Here is a 14480-nt window from a genome sequence, read left to right on the forward strand (position 1 = left end):
TTCCATATGAATCTCATTAACATTTTTTCTATTTCTTTGAAGAATGTCATTTTTATGGGGATAGCATTAAATCTGTATATTGCTTTTGGCAGGATGGCCATTTTGATGATGTTAATTCTCCCGATAATTTTCTTATTTTATACATCATTGTGTATTCCCCATAAAATCCCCACCACCACCAGTTCACCCGTGAACCTGCACCATCCATGGTCTTTATACACTTTTTTTTTTTAAGAGAAAGAAAGTTTATTAAGGAGAAAAGGAACAGAAATAAAGTAGGACCCCCCAGGCCAGGGAGAGTGAGGAAGCCAGTTCTTTGTGCTTTTCTTGCCCCTCTTTTGACCCCTTTTCCTCCCCCTCCCTCAGCAGAATGTCTCTTATTTATGGTTGCCTGCTCTTTTTATTGTTGTTGTTGTTGTTGTTAATGTTTCCCCTGATCCCTTTTGGGTTCCCCTATATTTCTCCATTCGATATTTTTCTTTTTCCTCTGGCTTACGTCACTGAGCATGATCCCTTCTAACTCCATCCATGTTGCTGCAAGTGGAATAAGTTTATCTTTTTTGATTGCTGGTAGTATTACCTCGCATGTATGTACCACTTCTTGATTCAGTCATCTATTCTTAAGCAATTGGGTTGTTTCCATATCTTACCTATTGTCAGTAATGCTGCAATAAACATAGGGGTGCAGGTATCTTGTTGAATTAATATTTTTGTATCCTTTGAGTAGATTGCTAGGAATAGAATTGTTGGTCATTGGTAGCTCCATTTTTAGTAGTTTGAGGGGCCTCCACACAGCTTTCCAGAGTTTGGACTAGTTTGCATTCCCACCAGCAGTGTAGGAGAGTTCCTTTTTCTCCACATCCTTGCCAACATTCGTTTCCTGCTTTTTAATGTGTGCTACTTACTGATGTAAGGTGGCATCTCATTGTGGTTTTGACTTGTATTTCCCTGATTGTAAGTGATGTTGAACATTTTTTCATAAACCTGTTGGCCATTTGCATTTCGTCTTTAGAGAAGTGTCTTTTTAGCTCTTCTGCTCATTTTTTGACTGAATTGTTTACTTTGTTTTTGTTGAGTGTGTGAGCTGTTTGTAGATTTTTGTGATCAGTCTCTTATCAGTTGTATTGTGTGCAAAAATTTCTCCCAATCAGTAAGGTGTCTTTTTGTTTTAGTTATTGTAACAACCACTTTCAAAGAATATTACAAGGTATCAGGAGACAATATAATACAAATTTACCCTAGTCATCAGGGGAAATGAGCGATATTTAACTGGAATATAAAGGATTAAAAAATCCGGGTCCATGGGGGAGAGTACAGTCCTGGCAGTAAGAACAGGTTGAACAGAGGTCCAGAGATGGGAAGAAAGCTGGTGAGTTGGTAAAAATGAAAGAAGGCCAGTAGAGCTGAAGCTTAGTAAGCAAAGAAGAGATAAATAAAAAACAAGATTTAAAAATGTCAACCTTCATCAACCACACCCAAAGACAAAAGTACTGCAGATATTCCCTTTAAATTGACGTAAACAGCCATGGCCATTGTTTACATTTATTGGTAAATTCTGACCTACTCAATAAAATGAGTAACAAAAGTAATAAAACTTTGGAGGAGTCATATTATCCACAATTACAAGCAATATGGTTGTACACCAAGAAATTTCCAAGAAAATCATCCCCCAAAAAGCATAGAACTAATTAGAAATGGTTAGACTTCTAGTGGCATTCTTCCTGTGGCCCCTTGGCCCTCCTATTTTCTAAAATCCATGAAGTCTGTCTGCTCTGGGCTGCAGGGGAGTTTATTCCACCTGCCCTTGTGACCTCAGCCATTGAAGTTTTTTCAGGGATTCCTGTATTACTCTCAAGCTGCAACTGCCGTTACCCAAGGCTCTGCCAGATTACCCCTATTTTACTGTTTTTATTGCAGCTTCCTGTTGTGTCTGTGATGAGAGAAACAGAGTCCCAGCTACTGCCAGATGTGGGGGCTATTGTTACCTGTAAGGTAAGTTGGTCCAGCTTAGGATATGCATCCAGTGCTAAAAATCATGATTATGGTAGAACTGCACTGTCCAGCAGAAGCCACTAGCCACATATATCCATTTGGATAAATAAAAGTTTAAAATTTACATCTCAGTCCCCCTAGCCATATTTTGAGTGCACAGTAGCCACTTGGAATTAGTACCTACCGTGTTAGTCAAGACAGAACAGTTCTTTCACTAGCTGGTTCCCTGGGTATGTAGTTTTATTGGTGTCTGGGAAACCAGTGACAAAGTACAATACGGAGAGCTGCTTTTGAACATCTGAAACTGCAGTCTTCTGCAAAAAAGCAACATCCTGTATAGTCTAGCATTCCTTTTAAATACAAAGTCTTATGGCAGACTTCAGAGACTTGAGGGGAAGTACAAATTGAAGCTAGACTAGTCAGTAACTACATGATGTGCCTCCGGCGCAACCCTCACCAGGTTGGGCAACTGGCCTGTAACTCCTAGTTTCTCTCTTTATTAATTGTTCTACCAGAAAGTCTATGTGTTATTTTGAAAATAACTTGAGAGGTAGTAATCCAAATATTATGTAGTAGCTTAAGTGTGGCTTTAAATTCTCCCAGTTTACAAGCCTTTTAGTAAGATCTGTTAAAGGTCTAGATTTGCTGTTATGCTGTGTCTATTTATGCTAGACTTCTCTATTTTTCAAAACAAAGCCTGTAGCATATTATTTCATTTGATTCCCCAATAACTCTTGCATAGCCCAAGTGTCCAAGTGTAGATTCGCTTGGACTAAAATCCTAGTACTTTCTAGTTTATGTCGATAACTGCTGTTTCTCTAATACTGCTCATTCCTCCACTCCACAGGTGTCTAGCATCAATTCACGCTTTGCCAAAGTACACATTCTATATGTGGGATCTACACCACTTAAGAACTCTTTCCGAGGAACTATCCGGTAAATATTTTCAAATTTGCCTCAGCGTGGGGAATGAAACTAGGATAGAACCACAGACTGGAATTTTCAGGGACAATTTCAAAACCTGTTCCTACTTTTTTATCTCTTCTTCATGCTTTGATTCTTTCCAGGTAGTGTCCAAAAAAAAATGTTACATGAGTTAAGGCAGAAGGAGAACATCATTGAGATACAGAACTTTAAAATAAAGCAGAAAGAATTGAGCTTAGATGGATGTTAGTGATACCAGGTGATCATTTCAAATAAAGTACAGCAACTTTCAGGAAGTCCCTTTCTTTCTTGAATTTTATGAGATTAAACCCAAGAATTGTAAGTCTTAGAAAGAGGTGGATAAAATACTATCCTTTTTTTTTTTTTTTTTTTTTTTGGTTTTAGGTTCTTTAGTTCTTGCAGGGAGAACAATTTAATTTCTGCAGTCCCTTCCCTTCCTCTGTGTGTTCCAGAGCACTGCTGTTGAAGCGCCCCTAAGACAGCAGAGTGCCTTCTCCTTTCCTGCCAAATCTGATTGGCTCTTCTCTCCCAGACGTGCTATTCTGCTGCATTGTGTGATCTAAAAATGGGCTAAGTAGTTTTCTCCTAGGGAGACCTTCTCGCCCAGCTCCTTTTGCGAGGCCCGCAATTGCTGCTTGTTCTCTCTGCTCTTGTAGCTCTTGAGTCTGCAAGATAATTCTTTTTCATGGAGAATTAATATTTTTATTCCGTTTTTTTACAGCAAGGAAGATGTTCGAGCTACTGAAAAAGACAAGGTAGTTGGTTGACTCTTCCCTTCCATCTTCCCTCTCCCCCTCATCGCCACCCCCCTTTGTGGCTTTCAGTAGATGTAACAGGAGCTCCCAATCCTTTTCAGTTATTCCACTGAATATCAAAAATCTTTCTGAAAGTAGAATCCAAGGAAGTCTAAGTTATTTCCTACTGTAAAGTGTGGAACTCACCTCACTCTCCCTTCACTCTATGAATTTTATTCATTCTGTTGAGCAGCTGGAGGCTGGCTTTCTCTTTGCCCTTGGAGCCAGATATTTATTTATACATTGCTGTTCCTGCAGACTTACCCCAGACCTTCTCAGAACCACCTTAGTCCAAGTCAGAGTCTTGATCAGATTAATGAATTCAAAATTTTTCATTTATATGATGATGCTGTGGAAGCAATAAAAGGTGATGACTTCTGTCCTCTGGGATCAGAAGGTGGATTGTCTCTACCAGAGGGTTCATAGTTTCATGTAGCCCTGACCTGGTGCAGAACTTTCATCTGACACTCCTGTTTTTTCTTTACAGGTTGAAATATATAAGAGTTTCCACCCTGGTGACATTGTCTTGGCCAAAGTGGTATCCTTTATTCCAGGCAGACTGGTGGTCTTTTGTCAAAAGAAGTGGAAGTAAAGAAATAAGTGGCTGTGGGAGGGAAGACTCATAACTCATCCCTTTCCTTCACCAGTATCTGCCACCAGATCTCCCTGGGTGATGCACAGTCCAACTACCTTTTGACCACTGCCGAAAATGAGCTGGGGGTGGTGGTGGCCCACAGTGAGTCAGGTAGGAGCCGCCCCTCCAAACGCTCACCTTTCCCTGCAGCGGGATTACTCCATTGTTTTCTAGTAATCTAGAAAGCAATATGAGTGTAGATACTTAATATGGAGATTAGAACGATTCTCCGTGCAAATCCAGGGTGGGGGGAGTAGGAGAGATTATTATTTGGGGTCTCAGCTCAAGCCACTTTTTCCCTTCCAGGGGTCCAAATGGTTCCCATCAGCTGGTGTGAGATGCAGTGCCCTAAGACCCACACTAAGGAATTCAGGAAAGTGGCCCGGGTTCAGCCTGAATTCTTGCAGACCTAAGCTACCATACTCTACCCCATGGAAGAGGGTAAGCTGTTTCCAGAGTACAGTGTGAAAGTCACATCAAGATGCACTGTTTTTGTTCAGACTCCTGTGGTCAGCCAGCAACCACCTATCGAAAACTCTGCCAGAAACCTACTCTGTAGGTGAGACCTTTTTCCGGCGAACCTTTTAGTGGGTTTCATTTTCACAGGTGATAAATTTCTCTTGGAAGCACCAGCAAGCAAACGAAAATTTTGGCAAGAGTCTGTTCCTTCTGATAGTCTTAAAGATAATGTGATTTTTTGTTGGTTGGTTTTTTTTGCTATGACAAAACATTTTTACTTAATTTGTGGTTTCTGTTGTCTTGAGTGGGAAAAGAATCTAAATGGTACCATGACATATAGAGCAGGGGTTTGCCTTGTGTCACCCCTTTACCCATATGTCAAGTGCTTGCTGGACAAAGCCTAATCTCCTATCTTCTTTGTGTTTTTTATTCTCTCAGTACCTCTATTTATTGAGTGCTAACTGTGCGCCAGGCACCAGGTCAAGAACTTTACATATTTTCCCTCACTTAGGGAGATTATGGGTTGGTGCAAACTGGGACATGTGATTCTGGGAGCATGCACAGAGTTCTCAAAGCAACTCGGTAAACGTGGCATTACTGAGAGCGTGGGTACATCTGAATTGAAGAGGCACCAAATACTGAAATATGAGATGGCCAGGAAAGGATTTGTGACAGGAGATAAAACAAATTTTGAAGCATTTAATAAGTGAAGAAGTTCAAAACAGAGAAGCCCAAGCTATGTACCAAAGCAGGAGTGAGCACAGAAGTTGGAGGGTGAGGAAGGGGAGACGGTTAGCACGGAGAGGCCCCTGGAGGGAGGAAGGTGACTCAGGAGGTGTCACTTGAGATGTCACTCCTGTGCATAGTGACAGTGGCCGAGGGTGAGCTTTGGCGCAACTGCCCTGCGTGTCTCCTAGACCAAGTCCAGTCTATTTTTGTTCCTACTGAAACCAATACCCAGGGTCAGCCAGCAGCTGCCTCTAGAAAAATCTGCCAGAAATGTACTCTGTAGGTGGAACATTTTTCTTGTGAACCTTTCAGTGGCTTTCACTTTCAGGAGTGGCAAGTTTCTCTTCTGGAAGCCCCAGCAGACCAGCAGTTGAGGTCATTGTAGGTCCAGTGCGACCAAAAGAAATTAAAGAAATCCCTGGTGGCTCCGCCCAGTTTCTCTCGGTGACATTTTACAAGTTATCCCTGTGCTCTGTGAGTCAGGGTGTCAACATTGATCCTTGAGCAGATTGTTTCTTTTTAAGTCTCTTTGCTCATCTGGAACAGTGTAACCTCAGGATTCTTGCGAGGATGAAATGCATGAAGCACCAGTGCCTGCTCATCTTAACAAACTTGCGTATCTGATTGCCTGCCATCAGGGTCTATTAAATGTCAGGGTTTGTGTGCTACACTTTGATGTAGCTTGTTTAATCAGCCTCCCTCTAGGGTGGGTATTTTAAAACCTTACAACTATTATTTTATTACTACATTAAAGCTATTTTTTAAGACAGTCCTACAGAGAAAACTCTTATGCCATATTATCTTTATGCATGTCTATGATTCGCTTGCAACATAGATTCCAAGAAGTGGAATGCTGGATGAAAAATTATGCACATTAAATTTTTCGATTTTCCCTACTGCCTTGGCAGAAAGAGGCCACCAATTGATTGCCTCAGCAACAGCATTAGCCAGTTTGTTATCCCTGAACTTCAGTGACCTTGGAAAGTAGCAGTCATCTATGCTTACAGAGAAGTCAACTAGGAATTACAAAAATGAACATGCTCTCAGTCACACAGACACCAAGTAGCAGAGCAATATTCAAACCCAGTCTTACCGTAAAGCTCAGCCTCTTGCCCTGTACTCTGGGCCTCCTTTTCCAGAGTAGCCAACAGAGCCTCTCGTGCAGCCAGGGGCTTTCCAAACTGGCAGGGCTCACTAGTCCCAAGTGCCCACACGTGAACATAAATTGAGCACGTACTCGGTGTGCCACTGTTCAGGAGCCGGGGGTACAGCAGTGAAGGTGTCAGAGCCCTCGTGGATCTAACATCCTAGTGGGAGATACTAAGTACCAGGCAGAAATACTTTAATTTCAGATAGTAATTGTTTAAATCATCATAAAGAGCATTTTAAAAAAACTGACTAAGACTTCCCCGCTCTGCTGCAGGTCACATCCAGTTTTCTCACCTTTAACCACTCTATACTGTATTACAAGCCAGTGTTGTGCCTGTCCGCCTACCAACTTGAGCTTTGGAGGCAGGAGTCTTTTTTTATCCCTGAATCTCTAGTACGTGACTTCATGACCAAGTAGGTGGGCCTCAAATTGCCTATAGAACTTTAGAGGAAAAAAGCAGCACTGCTAGAATCTCCTGGGGTGAGCCCAGAGCGGGTGTTGATCTCAGTGGCAGCTGCTGGCCTCTCAGTGGTCATGGCAATGGTGCTGGCTCTCCAGGCCAAATGCAACACCACACATTCCAGTCAGGGCTCTTTGCTCTATGTTGCAAGGAGTGAAGACCATCATAAGCCCAAGCAAGGTCAGGACAGAGCACCATTAAACACGAGCTGATCCAGTCTGACTGGGTAGAGCACTTGAGCAAACAAAATTACCAACTTTGGGTCTAAGCTTCAGTGCAGGCTAAGTAACCTTATACCCCACCAGGCTGCTGGAGACTTACATCACTGAAGGTCTCCCTAGGGTTATTGTGTAGATCAAATCAAAAACTAACTTGAAAAACAAGCCCTAGGTTTCTTAAAAGTATTTCCATTTTAGATAAGGACCTTGATACAGTTAAACTAACACCCCTCACCTGGGCTCCAATACTGTGGAGTACTCAGCCTTTGGCCAGTGTCCACCTGTCTCCTCTTCGTAAAATGGGGCCACCAGCCCTTTCAGAGCTTGTCAGGACTGCAGATTATGATGCAGTATTGAACTGCCACAGAGCCTAAGAACTTCCTAGATGACGTTAATTGCTCCCGCTAGGTGAGAGGCCTGACGGCCATTCTCTTCCCTTGGGAGCTCTTGCAGGCCTGGCCTTAGAGATGGGAAAGTGAGCGGCGCCTTTCCCAATTATGTGTACAGATACACCACTGTTCTACATTGAGTTAGTTGTTGAGGATGTTAACTTAGTTGACTGACAGACTGAAACTTCAAGGGGGTCAAAAAGAATGGATCAAGCTTACAAGTTAATAGGAAAGGATGTGTTTTAAACAATCTGGTAAACAAATCCTCCTCTCAGGAAACACATTGGAGTTTTAGAATCTGCATTTCCAGTCGAGAGGGGTATTAAGCAGCACCGCTGAGCAGGGGCTAGAGGGGTAACGAGTGGAGCTCAGCTGGGAAGATCAGCCCCACCCTACTGGCTCCCCAGCCTGAGGGGGGAAACCAAGGGAGACAGGCGCAAACTAGCTCTTAACATGTCACAGGACTTGCGTAATGAGACATATCGAGTTGAACTCTCAAGCTGACTTCCTCAGAGATACATGTCACACAGAGAATATTGCACATCACTCCTTTATTATACTGGTCTGGAAAAAATGTAGTACAGTTATGCTTAAAATGAGGACCAAGCAACTAGAACATGATTTAGAAGTCAGACAGTGACACATTTGGACATGATCAAGCAGCATTTCACTGCCACAAGACAGTAAGGGGGATTCTAAAACACACAGCAGGAGGAACTCCTGCTGTCAAGGAGCGCACCCCACGTTAGTATGAGGAATGGCTTGTTTTCTAATGACCACACATGGGAATATTTCACCCGCCACTAGAACACTTCAGGAGGGATTTTGTTTTGTATTTTTGTAACATATACATATTTCACTTCTTTTTTTTGTAAAAGTAGATGCACACAACATTTGGGGTTGACCCCAACCTGGAGCCAGCTCCTCAGGGAGGAAATGTTTGTTTTAATCACCACGCAGGTTGCATTCATCTTCCACTGGCTAGACGCCCCCAGGCAGCCACCTGGCCACACAATGGGGCAGGACTGGCTCCCAGGAGCAGACAGGCTCTCTGGCTTTCTACTGGTCACACCTGAGCATGGCTCCTCCCATCCCCTACCTCAGCCGGCCCTCAGTAAACAAAGAACTAGCAAAAACCCCAGCTACTACCTCTCAGCTCTTGGATGAGAACTTGGCTTGAGGACCCTCACCCCAGAGGGGCCATTTTGACTAGACTGTATGAAGGGAGTGGGTGCAAGAGACAGGATGGCAAAAATGAAATTGGGAACCACCAGTTTCCATCTGCAGCTAAAACATAAGATACCTACAGATGGTCAGTGTGACATGTGCAGGGGAGAGGTACAGAGGAACGGGATGGGCAGGCAGGATGTCCTTAGGAACACAGCCTGTCTGCTCGCCTTCACTTCTTGGCCTTGCCCTGGGCAGCCACAGCTTCCATGGCTTTACGCACGGTCTCTTCATCCCCCAAGAACTGCATGGGCTTGATGGGCTTCAAGTTCTTGTCCAACTCGTAGACTATGGGAATTCCAGTTGGCAGGTTTAGCTCCATGATAGCCTCTTCAGAGAGACCTAAAAAGTACCCACCATGATCAGCCCAGCAAGACAGGAATCCCCACCACCAGCCAGTTTACACTCTAGCTCCAGGATAAATAGTACCCTGGCAAAGGACTTGGTAGGAATTAAATCAAGACACCCTTCCTGATTTTTGTGATAGTAATGACCTATGTTATAACCCAAGGAATGCCCCAAAATACTTCTTGCTCACATACTGACAGGCAAGAAAAATGTTTGAAAGGTATGTACCAGACAGCCCTCCCAAAGTGGGCTCTGGAAGCCCATGGTGAAGCTGGACCATACACACCTCTCTAGTCAAATGTCACATGTGGGTCCCTAGGCCCTTGGGAAAGTAATTTAAGACGCAAACTAAGATTCATGTGTGAAGTTGTACATTGATGAAGGATACTCAATTGATAAAATTAATTAAGGACAATTTTATGCACTTTAAACTAGTAATCCTAGTTCAGAGGTAAGCATCTCCAACTTCAGTGTGTCATGAGTCACCTACATTGTGGAGTGGGACCTGAAGGTGTTTGTGCATACCAAGCACCCAAGGGGTCTTCTGCAGATCTTTTGAAAGTCAAGAGCAGAAGAGAGGGTGCTCCCACAGGAGTCAAATCTAGACTGCCTCTAGACTATCAGTATGTCCAACCATTTCCTGAAGCCATTTGTACTGAGTGCTCCCAACCAGTGGCAATCCTGGGGGCCCATCCGAAAAATGGGGGCCCATCTGAAAAATGGACATACCCTCCAGATGCTTGACAATGCCCCGAAGGCTGTTGCCATGGGCGGCAATCAGTACCCGCTTCCCTTCCTTGATCTGAGGAACTATCTCTTCATTCCAGAAGGGCAGAGCTCTGGCAATCGTATCCTTCAGACTCTCGCAGGAGGGTAGCTGATCTTCAGTAAGGTCAGCATACCTGCGGTCCTAAGCAAGAAAGAAACACACACTCACCAGTTATTTGCAGTTTGATCTGTTAATGATGTCACAGTTTATCAATTCTGCCATTCATCCCCTATGAGGTCAAAGTGATGGGTAATGGTCTTCACCGGAAACCAAAGAAAAGAATTTGGGAATGGGGTGATTGTCCTGCCCTTTTACATACTACTGAGAACAAAGTCCAGAAGAAACATAACTTAGAAAAGGTAGGCCACAAGACTTCCCAGTTCCTCTGACAACTGGTTTAGGAAGGTATCAGGCTATGGATGAGTTTTATAAGATAATGGCAATGGAGATCTATAAACTTGCAAAATAAACTCTCTGCTAAGTACTCTGACAAGTTAAGATCATTCACTGGAAAAGAGAAAATACAATCATTTTTGCAAAAACGACATACTCAAAGGGACTAGACAGGCACCAACAAGGCTCCCCCAGGCACGCGTGGGGAGCAGCATGCCTGCGACCTTACCTTGCTGATGTTGCTGTAGAAGGGGTGGTCGGGCTCCATCGGAGGCGGCGGCACATCAAAGGAGCGCCTCCAGATCTTCACCTGGGCCTCACCGTGCTTGGCGGCAGTTTCTGCTTTATTGAGGCCAGTCAGCCCGCCATAGTGCCGCTCGTTGAGGCGCCAGGTCCGCACCACTGGCAGCCACATTTGGTCAATGGCCTCCAACACCGTCCAGAGAGTCCGAATGGCTCTCTTCTGCACTGAGGTGAAGCAGACATCAAACTCATAGCCAGCATCTGGAAATCAGAAGATCAAGGTGGTAGGTAAGCTGATCAGGTGCACTCTAAAGCCAGAATTCCCGTACACTAATCTATATACCTAGTCCAGATGGAAATTATTTGGCAAACACTTTAAGGAAAAACAATATTCTGCCTTTAGGGAACATAAAATTTGTTGACTCGTGCTACAGTTGATAAGTTATCTCCCACTGGTTCCCCAATACTCATCCAATCCAGGATCTAAGTATCCTCTTGGCGCAAACCAACAACGCAGTGCCTGTCCTCATCCTCAGAACGCAGTGCTTGAGCACATGAGTGTATTTCTGCTTCAGTTCTTTGAAGAAAAGGGATCCTTAAAGCTTGTAATCGCTTAACTAACAGAGGAGTTGCTCTCAAGCACTGTACTGAGTACTTTGCTTTATTTAATCTTCATAATAATCCTATGAGGTTGTAGTCCTTTTACCAGATGAGGAAACAATAAAGTTAAGCAAATTATCCAAAATCACATGATTACATGAGGGTAAAACCCAACTCATAGCTCCACTTTCCTGACTCCTGAGAATTCTGATTTGTGTTTTTCAGTTAGAATTGTTTCTAAAAGATAACTACTAGGGAAAAATGACATTTTTAACTCACCAGCCAGGCACAGCTACTGCTCTTAAGGGATGCTCATAACTGAGTTAGTTACAGTGTCTTCACTGTACAGTGTGGAAATCACACCACAGTCTCTTAATCCACAGTTCCTCTCTGCGATGTTCAAAGTGCCAGCCTATTCCCAAATGCCCTCACAGGGGTATACCTACTTAAGTCAACTGTTAAAGTTTAAGAGAAGCAACTCATTAGCAAAAAAAAAAAAAAAAAAAAAAGCTGAGCACTGATTTTATTTATATTTATATGATATATTTATAAACAAATCTCCATAAACAGTAATTACTGAGTGGTGGAATTAAGAGTTGGACCAACCAACAGGTTGCAGTGATTAAATCAATCTTTCATGTTTCATGAAAGATTTTCTTCCCACTTAATGAGAAATGCTTTTCTTATGTGGTAGAGTAGAAGAAACCCTCTTCAAAATCCAACACTCATGGGTACTGCCCCATATTGAGGTTGCCAACAGTAATGAATGAAATACGAAGTATATTTTCCTGCTATTCATTCCACCGAGAATAAGACCAGTAAGAACTACATTGATGGTAGAAGGGAGGATTAATTAGTGGGAACTCCACCATCAACCCTCGGGAAAAGACAGATCTCATTAGTAGGCTTCAGGATAAGTGCTAGCAGACTTGGTTACCATCTCCTCCCCAACCCAACTGTGAGAGGAGGATCTGCCACCAATAAAAAAAAGGCTGAGTCACTGGGAAGCAATTATCCCCAGTGCAAACCTCAGTTCCCCTGCTGAGAAGCTACTGCTATTCAGCTACAGTCTTCACTTGCATTAGTGCAAGTGAAATCAGTCCCCAAGGCCAAGGAGTGTTCACTTTAAGGCCCCCCCTTAACAGAACTCCAAAGCCTCTTTCTTTAACTTGCCCAATAAACAAAAAGCATACCCTAGGATACTCCCAGGAATAGAGTGTATGCAGTGATATAGGCTTCATCCTCCCCCAGAAGTAAAGCTGCATAAAAAATGCAGTTCTCACCACTTTTTTATCCTGAATTCAGAATCAAGATTGTATAAATTCAACGATCATTTAAAGCCTTAGTGAATTTAATAAATTTATGTCAGGACTTAAACATGATTAGATTATTACTAATGGTCTTCATAATTCAGGTGTTTTAGGCTTTCACTTTTAAAGTAATCACCTGTGGTGCCTATAACAAATTTTAAATAACATTTTTCTCTTAATTAATGCTACCAACATATGCTACAAAGCTGAAGTAAGCTCTTTTATTTCTATGAGATCCCAAGTTATTTTACCAGTCTTTGAGGACAGATGCAATTTGCTTTATCCTGAACTACTCATCTGTAAAGCAACAAAAACCCATCCAGTTCCTGCTCCAGGCAGCAAGCGAGGAAATGGCCTCCTTTCCCAGATTATCCTAGTCTCTGTGAGGTCACACCCAGCTGTCCCAGAGTGTTCACACATGCCCCAGCAGGCTTATACTTCCAAGGCTTTCTAAACCTTTGCTTTATTTCAAAACGAGCTATAATGAACACAAAGAGCAATGTGGGGCCAAATACCTGTCCACATTAACTAGGCTTCAGTGACCCTTTTACATGGCTGCTTTTTTTGTCCAGAGGTTAGAAAGTATTTGCACAAATCATCAGTGCCAGCACCTCAGTCCTGAGACGCTGAATTGCTGACAGCAGGGCCTGCTCCCTCGTTAGCCTTGGAGAGCTGTGCGTTAGCCTTGGAGAGCTGTGCGCTGTAGAGGCGGAAGCCTGAGTATGCAAGTGTTATCTCGCTGCCACCTTTGCCCAGTGCCCTTGCCCAACAGCATACGGTTTCCTCGACCTACCTGTTACTCAATCCCAGAAAAGGGGCCAGGGTGCTGGACTAGGGATAAGAAATGACCTTGGACAAATCATCTTTCCTACCATCACTTTTCCCAACTGTAAAATAGGAGGACCAGGGAGGAATGGGAAAGAGGAGAATTAAAATCTTAACTACTTTGCAAAGCTGTGGAGAGGATCAATTCAGATCTTTCATTCATTCACTTTTGTGGGTGCATTCCGGACACAAGATTTGCGGAGCGCTGCTGTGTAAAAGCAAAGGTCTGCACACGCACGCGGATTTCTTCTTGAAGCCCTTTAGTCCACCCACCCCCGGCCCTGGCTCCGAGTCAGGGTGCCAGGGGGGGACTGCCCCTCGCTTCACTAGGTAGGATTTGCAACCTTCTCCTGAGAAGGCTTGGTTACAGTTGCTGGAACACACCAGGCATCTAACAACGCGCCCCCGAGAACTAAATGCTCACAGCAGAATGGGAATTTTGCTGCCAGATCGTGGGGCGTGCAGTGAGCTGCCGGGGGACCGAGCTGCCGCACTACCGACCCGGCCCTCGCACTTCACTCGGTGACCTTGAGCAAGTCGACCCCAGGCCTCCCCCGCACCCTGGGCCCAGTGTCTCCGTTGCAAAATACACTGCAGGGAAGACGAAGCCCCAGGTCTTGGCCTTCTCCCGGAGGGCACCGCGGAGGGCCAGGCGGCCCTAAAGGAGGGACGCAGGCCCGAGCCTCCGCGGCCCCCAGCCGATGCCGCCCCAGCCCGCTCCGCACCTCGCAACGCCTGCCCGCCGCGCTTCGCCTCCTCATGCCCCGCCGGGCTCAGGTCCGCGTCGTACCAGCCGCTGAAGCGGTTCTCCAGGTTCCACGCACTCTCGCCGTGCCGGATCAGCACCAACTTGTAGGCGGCCATGGCGAAGGCTCGGGATGAGGCGCAGACTGGGGATCGCCGAGATTCCGGAGGAACAGCCCGGCCCCCGACCGCGCCTGCGCACTCGCGCCACACCGCCCGGCTCCCGCGCACTCTCCGGCCCAAATCTTTCC

At 44.5% G+C, this 14480-nt stretch overlaps 2 protein-coding genes across 2 annotated transcripts in view; one reads left to right on the forward strand and one right to left on the reverse strand.

The window, feature by feature from the left end:
* Positions 1-6287, forward strand: part of EXOSC1 (exosome component 1) — a 9577-nt gene extending 3290 nt beyond the window's left edge. Inside the window, exons 3-8 of the mRNA XM_004680579.2 lie at positions 1918-1992; positions 2840-2928; positions 3659-3692; positions 4219-4269; positions 4392-4476; positions 4672-6287. Coding sequence (XP_004680636.1) covers positions 1918-1992; positions 2840-2928; positions 3659-3692; positions 4219-4269; positions 4392-4476; positions 4672-4778 — 441 coding nt within the window. The 3' untranslated portion in view covers positions 4779-6287. The remainder of the gene's footprint in view (positions 1-1917; positions 1993-2839; positions 2929-3658; positions 3693-4218; positions 4270-4391; positions 4477-4671) is intronic.
* Positions 6288-8302: 2015 nt separating this feature from the next.
* On the reverse strand, positions 8303-14465 carry PGAM1 (phosphoglycerate mutase 1 (brain)). The gene is made up of 4 exons (XM_004680580.2): positions 14211-14465; positions 10737-11011; positions 10075-10255; positions 8303-9339 (listed from the first exon to the last, which is right to left on the reverse strand). The coding sequence occupies exons 1-4, from the start codon at positions 14347-14349 to the stop codon at positions 9170-9172; spliced, it is 765 nt and encodes a 254-aa protein (XP_004680637.1). The 5' UTR covers positions 14350-14465; the 3' UTR covers positions 8303-9169.
* Positions 14466-14480: the final 15 nt, after the last annotated feature.

Source organism: Condylura cristata, unplaced genomic scaffold, assembly GCF_000260355.1.
Source record: "Condylura cristata isolate star-nosed mole 26May11 unplaced genomic scaffold, ConCri1.0 scaffold00011, whole genome shotgun sequence".
Lineage (NCBI taxonomy): Eukaryota > Metazoa > Chordata > Mammalia > Eulipotyphla > Talpidae > Condylura > Condylura cristata.